This window comes from Phragmites australis, chromosome 4 (assembly GCF_958298935.1).
Source record: "Phragmites australis chromosome 4, lpPhrAust1.1, whole genome shotgun sequence".
NCBI classification, from domain to species: domain Eukaryota; kingdom Viridiplantae; phylum Streptophyta; class Magnoliopsida; order Poales; family Poaceae; genus Phragmites; species Phragmites australis.
In genome coordinates this window covers 40873204-40882651 of record NC_084924.1, presented here as the reverse complement: position 1 = coordinate 40882651, position 9448 = coordinate 40873204, and the positions used below count along the sequence as shown (strand labels likewise).

General features: G+C 50.1%; 1 protein-coding gene across 1 annotated transcript; it reads right to left on the bottom strand.

Moving 5' to 3' along the window:
* Positions 1 to 2316: 2316 nt before the first annotated feature.
* Positions 2317 to 4623, bottom strand: LOC133916530 (uncharacterized). The gene has a single exon (XM_062360224.1). It carries the CDS (start codon positions 4424 to 4426, stop codon positions 2510 to 2512), a length of 1917 nt encoding a protein of 638 aa, XP_062216208.1. The 5' UTR covers positions 4427 to 4623; the 3' UTR covers positions 2317 to 2509.
* Positions 4624 to 9448: the final 4825 nt, after the last annotated feature.

The window sequence follows — 9448 nt, the reverse complement described above, 5'->3', positions numbered from 1 at the left end:
AGTTTTGATAGTTCTAATCTATAGGGGTTTTTTTTTGAAAGATTACAGTGACTAAATTGCAAAAAAGAAAGCGCTAGGGACTTATATGTAAAATTCAGGGACCTATTTGTAATTATACAAAAGTTAAGGGGCCTAAAAGTATAATATAGAACTAACCAGGGGCATATTTATGAAAACATAAAAGTTTAGGGGCCTAAATGTAAAATTACCTATTTTCTGGGAATAAAGGAATTATTTTTGTACTGGAAAATCTATTCATTGCGTCAACAGGCTGACTGGGCTCGGTGGGCTGACGTGACGGCTTACGCGGCTGCTGACTCAGCGCAAATGCCGATGTGGCGCCTATGGGGCTGCTGACCGAGCGGTGGACCAGTACCAAGGACTGGGTCCACGGGTCTACGGTGGACCGAAGAGCCGATCTAATCTGGGCCGTCGGTGGATGATCTAACGACTCTCGGTGATTGGGGGGTTTAACGGCCGACAGTGATAGAAGGACGGCGGCGCCACCTCAGGTCTCGCCGGAGCATCACCGGCGAAGCTCGATCTATCATTACGGGCTACCAGACTCGATGATTTTTGGCGCAATAGAACGAGATGGCGACGGAGAGTCTCACCAGGGGTTCTCGACGGTCGGCAGGGCCTCTGCGGTGGTCGGCGACGGAGGAGAACGGCGGCGGAGGTCGGAGCTCAACGAAATCGCGGCTACGGCGACGAAGGGGTGAAATTGGCGGGCGAGGAAGCTTCCACAGGGTTCTGCAGTGCCGGAGAGACGGTCAATTGGCCGCGGGATGCATTGGTTAGGGCTGTCAACGGTGAGGTGGCGGCGGGACTTACCGACACTCGGCGAAACAGCGACTCCGGTGGCGGGGATGCGTCGGCAAGCGGTGAAATGGGCCTCTCGTGCTTCGGTGAAGCTGGCGACGGCCTCAGACGTGAAGGGGGAAGCTCGGATGCGGTGGACGGCGATTCGGCAAGCTCGGCGACGACAGCAATGGCGCTCGGGATCTGGCTGAGGGGGCACGGGGTGGAGAAATCGCAGGGCTACGTCGCATCTTAAATCCTCGGGACGTGTAGGCCGTTGCGGAGATCATGGGCGCGAGCGGCTGGACGCGTGCTGGCGAATTCGGGTGACGTGCGCGCGGTAGTTGCGGGCGCGGGCGCGGGCACGGGCGCGATGCTGGCGCGAGGTTGAAGCTGACGAATGGGGTCCGGCTGTTAGCGAGAGCGAGGAGGAGATGGGCCGGCTGCGCTGAAGTCACAGGTGGGGTCAGAAACAGGGCTGAGGCTGAGATTCTGGGCTGGGCCGCAACAAATTCAAACGTCACATCTTTCTAGTGGTGAGACATCTCTAAATTATTGGACATGTACAAAGGCATTGCAATTCCTTGCATTGGTGATGGAAAGTCGACTTTTCTCTAGCATGACATGTACTCAGGGCTACTACCTGCTCATCATTGGCCTGAATTTTTTTCTTTTACAATGAGACCTCAAATCACATGGTATGATGCCCAAAGACTACCTAATCTGGCTCAGATCTTTCAGTTGTCTCTATTAGTGACAGTTTTTCAGCAATATCAAGAAGTGGAAAGTACTCTTCATGCACAAAATTTAATTGATACTCGTGATGTATGGACTTATATTTGGGTTCGTGCCTCTATTCTTCTTCCAAAGCTTATAAGGCCTTCATGGGACACTTTGCAATTCACTCAATTTTTCGCTGGTTATGTTCATCCTCCTGTCAAATGAAATATAAGGACTTCTTTTGGTTACTTCTCAAAGATAGACTAAACACAAGAGGACTTCTTAGGAGGAAAAACATCGAGTTGGATTCTTATTCTTGCGATCTTTGCATTCTTCAGAAAGAGGAAACTCTTGTTCATTTGTTTCTTCGATGCAATTTTGCACGTGTCTCTTGGGAATCTATTGGACTTCAAGTTCCAAGAACTATGCGGCCTCTTCAAACTTTCAAGAGTTTCAAAAGATAGCTTAATGTTCCATTTTATATGGAGGTGATTATTCTGATGGCTTGGAACATATGTACGGGAAGAAATGAATGGATCTTTAATGATATTGATCCCTCGGTCACAGCCTGCAGATCAAAGTTACTCCAAGTTTTTGCCATTCTAGTTCATCGGGCAAAGAAGACCTATTTTCCGAGTATCTTGGAATGACTAGAATCTTTGTAATTTTTTGTTTTGCCTTCTTTGCTGTTTCTTGTCCTCTTTCTTTCTATTTGTGTCTGTATATTCTTTCATTTTTCTTAATTTATTATAACCAGTAGGCCGAGCCCCTCCTGTTCTTAAAAAAAGCTAAGAATAAGCCATCACATCAATCAACTTTTGTTTTAATCGAATCAAACATTTTCTTTGATACAAACAGAACCGTGATATGTACACTATAACAATAACTATTCGAATTTGGAACTAACAAAGAACAATAGACACAAATCTAATATGATTTTGCAAAACAAGATGAACTAACTCATCTCCACCGGTGATTCCTGCAATCGTCACCTGAATGCCCGGGATTGAAAGAGCTCCAACCGAGCCCTGGCGTCCGGCAGCAGTGCCTCAACGCGCAGGTCCTGCACCATGTGTGCCTGCTTCGACGCCCAAAGGAGCACGGCGAGCACCCCGGCCTGCGCGAGCTCTTCGCTCTCCGGGACATGCAGCGCAATGTAGCAGAGCAATATGAGCGCGTCAATCTGCAGCTGGTCTCCTAGGTACACGAGCTGAACAAGGTGTCGCGCCCCGCCGGCATCAACGATTGCCTTGCAGTGGTTCACGTGTAGGTGGTTCTCGGTGCAGGCGAACTTGGTGAGCGCGACCACGGCCTCCTTGGTGACCGGAATCTCGCGGTCGTCGAGCAGCTCCACCAGCGGGCCAATCACGCGGGTCTCGCTCGCGGTGAACGTGCGCGACAAGCAGCCGAGGGAAGTGATGCAAGGGCGCAGCAGGTCGTCGTCGTCTCCCTTGCGCATGATGCAGAGGAGCTGCTCCACGACGGCCTTGGCTGCCGGGGAGCTGGGCTTGAACGCGGACTGCCGCAGCGAGAGGTTGTGTTCGGCGACACGGGTGATCTCCATGATTCCCATTGCGGAGTAGAACTGCAGGTGCGTGCCCGCGCCGCCGTCGCCGTTCTCGAGGATCCTGGCGAAGCAGAGGAGCGCGCGAGAGTCTGTAATGCTTGTGCAGACTCCCACATGGCCGCGGGCAAGCATCCACAGAGCCTTTGCCGCCATAGCCTTCATGCGCGCCTTGGTGGCCGGGTCCTCAGCCTCGCGCGACCCGCGGCCGTTCGAACCGTTCGACCTCAGCTGAGGCCTACTAGGTGGAGGCGTGGCTCCGTTCGTCGTCGTCTTCGCAGCCATCGCGGATTGCACAAACGACTGCATCTGGTTTGTTCTTGCTCGATTCGAAGGTACCGACGAGTTCGGCGTGTCATTGGCTGAGGAACCAGAGCCGCCTTGGCGCACGCTGAGCGATTTCGCAAGCACAATGGAGTGAAGGTCCGTCATTACCACCGGCGTAGGAGTGCTACTCCTGGAGCCGCTCCCACCGACAGAGTACCTGCTGTGCTCTTGGATGGTTCCGGAGGCGAGGTGGCTGACCAGGTGCCGGACGGCGTTGCTCTGCGCGAACAAGTCCTGGAATTTCTGGCTGTGTTGCGCCAGCGACGCGATGGCCTCGGTGACCGCGGCCTGCACGCGCATCGGCGGCTCCTTCAGCGCGGCGGCAAAGACGGAGCACACCCCGGAGTGGAGAAGCTTGTCCACACTCTCCTCGTCGCGGCCCAGAAGCCCGAGCGCCGTGGCCGCGGCCTCCTGCCCGTCATCGGTCCCTTCCTTGAGCAACTTGACGAGGGGCGGGACGCCGTCCTCCTTGATGATGTACTTGGCGTAGTGGGGGTTGTCGCGGGCTAGGGAGGCAAGGGTGGTGGCCGAGTCGGCCCGCGCGGCGAGGCCTCCGATGTGGAGCCGCGCGATGTGGTCCCAGATCATGCCGAGCACGGGCTCGTTCTGCGCGATGTTAGGGAGGCCGCACAGGTCGTCGTCGGCGTGCGGGGACGAGATGCGGATCAGCCAGGCGACGTCCTCGAGCGCGGTGTCGAGCATCGCGAGGGTGCGCGGGAGCCCCGAGACCGGGTTGAGCGTGAAGAAGCGGCGCAGGCGGGAGTGGCTCTGGAAGCACCGGGCGGCCATCCCTGCGGCCTTGTTGAGCGCCTGCAAGGTGTCCGCCATGACGCGCGCGGCCGGGCGCTCGTACAGGTCGGCCCGCGCCGCCTGCCGCAGCAGCGCCGCGAGCTTCTCGGCGCGCGACCGCAGCTCCGTGCACTCCGTCCGGAGGCACTGCCACCCGGCCTGCTTCGCCACCTGGTCCGCGAGCTGGATTGGCTTCGCCAGCATCACCTTCTCCCCCTCCCCCATCCTCCTCGCACCACGCGGTACCGAAACTCAGCTCAAAAGGCAACAAAGGCAAGCAGCAGCGGCGAGTAGGCAGGCAGATTTGGGCGGAGCGGTGGGCTCGGCAATCGGCAGGGCTCGATGACCCACGAATTGAGCTTAAATCGGGCTCTCCTACCGTGGTGTTGCCACGCCGCGCCAAGAAAATGGAAGGAAAATCCCGCCACTAACGAACCGCTCGCCCAGCGGGTAAAAGTGTGCTTATAATATAAGTGTGATTGATGGTTAGTACGTCTGGTTACTAGTATGAATCGTATATAGGTTGATAGGAAATACGCTGATCGATGTAACATAGGTTGAAAGGAAATGTGCTAACGGATGTAAGAGGGTTAGAAAAATAAGTATTCAATTAGTTGTATTTGTCTAAATGGATTGGGCTGAATTTTTATTTAGTTGATTGAATATGAGATCGTATAAACGGATGTAAGAGCTGGGTTAGAAAAATAAGTATTTAGTTAGTTGTATTTGTTTAAATAGATTGAACTGAATTTCTATTTAGTTGACTGGATGTGAGATCGTATAAGCGGAGGTAAGAGCTGAGATTCTAATTAGTTGATTGTATAAAAATAATTTTATGATACTAATAAGTAGAGTAGCCTGTATAAATGAATACATAAGCAGTATCCGCTGAGGTAAACTGAAGAGGAAAACTTGATTTGCATTTGCAGACCAGATTAAAACAGTATATATAAATAACCTAATATATATCTCTCTAAAATTATATCTATCTGGTAAGCTAGAATTCTAGATACAGTCAACCAATCACCCCTTAAGCTCTCGCTTGTCTTTTGGTGTGGCGTGCTCTGCCGTTGCTGTCTTCGGTTTCGTCCCTTGGACAGCACTGCCCGGATGGGGAGCGAGCGGGGGAGGGGTTTACAGGCTGTGAGCGAGACGGACTGCGAGAGGAGTGCCTGGTCGTTGCTGCGGTTTAGCAATCAGCCAGACAGTCGTGAGACTCAGGTGGACCGGTCGCGGTGGACCTCGTCGGCCTGGCTGGCCGCCTGCTGCTGGGCCCGCCCAGTCCTCAGCTTTACTGCCTTTCCCGGAGAGATGCCGCGTATCGTCATTGGTCTGCACGGTTTGCTTCGGCTCGTGTACCCGCCGGCACTGGCCGCCTGCTTCCAGCTCATTTCGCTCTCGAGTCTTGTACGTGACGTCGTGACGAGTTGTGTGTCGAGGTCTTACTTCTCGCGAAAGTTACAAGTTGTCACGATGTTCTCTACGACTAGTCTAGTTTTGTTCAAGCGTATCCCCGTGAGGCCGTGGCCTAGCCAACCTAGTTTCTCTTCGACGGCTACAAATTCCAGCTTGAGCTCGTACCAATGTATGCTATGACCTTACTAGTTTCTCGTCGTAGTTTGGAGCTTCACTGCGGTTTCGTGAGCGACCCTCTTCAACACACAACTCCAGGTCCTAAAATAACACGAGGTTTGTTGTCCAATTAAAACGCGATTGACTTGGTCCAACGGTTAGTTCCTCTACCCTTGGGACCTCCCTGTCGACATATAGCGACGAAGCTAATCACAAGGCAAGTGCTGACCAGACACTTTGGCGCTACGCGACGCGACTGACCAACGGCTCATGCGGCTCTACCTTACTGCCAACCGCTTTCAAGGCATGCAAACAAGTGACAGACAGGGATAAAACAAGTGAACCTGGACTGTAGAAATTGAGGCCGTACTAAATGGTGCAGCAAGCAATGCAATGTATAGTTTTTTTTTTGTTTCCCTTTTTACACGGGGCTGTTCCTATCGGTAGAATGTACAGTACGGCTCTTCATCAGCAAGAGCATAAACTAATGCAAGTTTTGCGGTCCAGTCAAACTGCATTTAGTTTAAATTAACCCAGCACCCACCGAGCAACAATAACTAAACGATACTCAAAAAGGAAATTACCGGGCAACTCGCACAACGATTCTAGAAAGGGGTGGTCTATACACCGCTGGAGCGTTTTTCCACAGCAAACACTCGGTTTTTCTCTCTCTATCGACTCTTCCTCTCCACGCTGCTGTTTCGCCACTCATCGGTTTCTTCTATGCCGGTGAGCCAGAGCCCTTGCCTGCCACCACCTTCTTCCTTAACTCCGATAAGTTTCTTCTCCGTACCCTCTCAACACCCACTCTCCTTTCTCATTTCCAACAGTTGGCAATTAGTCCCACCCTCTCGCCCTGATTGTATCCAATTGATCTTTTACCACCATATCTGATAGCCACACATGCTACCACCGTGGGGTGAAACTACCTCCCCGACTTTCCCTCTAAACCTGAGGGTATAGCCTCCAAACCCTATTCTTACTTAAGTTAGAGAAACAAGCAACTAAGCACAAAATTATGAAATGACCCAACGAAAAGTTGGTTCTTGAAAACTAGGGCTACTTGTCCCGGATAGCCTGCAATTCATTTATGAAAAAAAAACATAGCACCCCAATTCATTTTTTAAAACACCCTAATTCATTTATTGGGGGGGGGGGGGGTTGGGATTCTAGATTAAGCAATGCCGAACCCGGTCTACTGGTCCCAGATTACCTGAAATTCATTTATGGGGAAAATAAATGGTATGCAATGATGAATGCATGCACGGTTGCTGCTACGATTATAAAACGATCTACAGTACCAGTACCAAATATTCTCCCCAGCATTTGGTGCTTGATTGCTCATGTAGTACGTGGCAGGAAGATAAGCGGCAAAATACCTACACCTTGCATACTATATTATTCCTCACAAATCCGGCCTTATTTTAGAGAGACATTCCTCATCAACCGGGAAGCAACATCTACTCTTATAGAATTAGTCAAAAATAGCGACACATCGGTGCCGATTATACAGGAATCAAAATTGAAGATATATTAGTATCGGTTCTTAAGTTTCCACATGCGAACAGTGATCGAGGTGTTAAGAACCAACACTGAAACAGACTATCAATGCCGATTGCAGTGACAACCGCCAATGAAAGTGCCGGATCAAAAATTTCCTTCGAATCACGTTTTGTCTCCTCCTCGTGTCTGTTCGGATTGCGTTTTGGCTCTACCTTATCTCTTCCTCATTTCTCACGCGTTTGTTTTCTCATTCCTAATCTCTCTCCACCTTATCTCTTCCTCTCTCCCTCGCTCACTCTTGCGTGGGATCCGGAAGCTGGCGGATTTGCTTGGGGTGCGGTCAATCGCAGCCGCGGCTTGCTACTACTGCTCGGAGCGGCGCAAGTGGGTGTGGGTGCTGCTGCTGCTCAGAGCGACGCAAGTGCTGCTGCTGCTGGCACAAGTGTTGCTCGGAGCGGCGCAACTGGGTGCGGAGGCCGACTTGCTGCCGCTGCTCGGAGCGACGTAAGTGCTGCTCGGAGCGGCCCAAGTGGGTGCGGAGGCTGGCTCGCTACTGCTGCTTGGAGCGGCGTAAGTGATGTCTGCTCGTTTTAGTCTTTGTTTGGTAATTGGATTAATTGAAAGCGATTGTATTTTCTGTGTTTGGCTAAAAGCATGTGAATTGCACACTTGTATGCGAGAGGTTTTTTGGGGTTTGCTCTTCGATTCGGGGATTGGGATGTGATGTTGTGGTATATGCGATTTGGGGATTAGGCTGTGATTGCTCTTTGATTTGGGTTTGCTTGGGTTTGCATATGGATGGAGCAACAACTGATGGGAGCGGCTTGAGCGAGCAGTGGAGGTTGACGGAGGAGCGGGCGTGGCGACGGAGTGCACCGCCGGTACTAGCAGCTGAGACAGATCGCTTATTTTTTGGCTCAGGAACTTTTTTTAAGTATCGGTCGAAGGTATGAATCGGTACTGAAAAGAACTTTTTTATTGATTTCATATCCAACACTAATCACTGAAAAGAACTTTTTTTATTGATTCTAGATCTGACACTGATAATCAGTAACTATCAGTACTGAATAAAAAGTACAAACTAAAAATTGATACTAAAGTCATTTTTCAACCAGCACTTTTATGTTTTTTTTTTCAAAAGTGATCCTTGCTTACACGAATACATATATTAGTTGTAGCGTCTAAAGAACATCCACACGGTAATCTCGGCCCAAGAGTTCGTTGCTGGTAATCAGTTTGACACGTCCGTCCGACAGAATAACAAATGGGCGTGCTAGATCTACCCCCACCAAATAATGGTCAGGTGAAAACAAAGTTCTCTCTCAGAAGGCTACCAACTGAGCTCCGGCAACCAAGTATGTTCGATCTGTTCGTTCGACAACCCTGACGATGGGTCCTCGTGCTACTTATGGCTTCGTGGTGTGCTTTCTGTCGGATCACACTTCACCCTTCAGCCACGAACTACAGCGGTACTGCACAGTGGCTAGCAATAAACACAACGACGACAAGATCAGACGGTGAACTAGATAAAAAATTAAGTTGAAATGTGTATTGTTTTATTTATGATAAATAATTGATATTGATATTAGTTTGGTTTGATGATCTCTAATTTTGTATGAGTCTTAATGTCCAGATTCTGATGAATTCTAATTTAGTTGTCTTGTGTTCATGATTTTTTTCATGTACTTTTAACTGTTGATCTTGATTTGGATTAACTGGAGGTGGAGTTGGAGAAATGTATTTATTTGTTTTATGATGTGTAGGTAATGAATGCAACTTGGTGGTCGACAGCGGGATGATCGAGACTAATCGGGTGCTTGATGTCGGATGATAAATAAGGTCGAGTGGGGTCAAGGATGATCCTAGCTTATACGTGGAGGCCAAACAAAGTATGAAAGATAGATGAAAATAACGTGCTGACAAAGTCAAGTGAAAAAGATACCGGTGATAATACGACCCGACGGATCGAGAGCGGGAGAAACTTGTCGGCAGTCAAGATCGTAAGATGGAGTACATGTATCAACATCGGGATACTTACTTAAGATCAAGAAAGTGGTACTTAGTCACGCTTTGAGAAGTGTGCAAGGGGTTTCGCGGTTTGACCTCAAAACCGTGAAAAGGATGGAAGTGCACGTAGCATCATCGCGAAGCTTGCATCGAGACAAAGTTAAG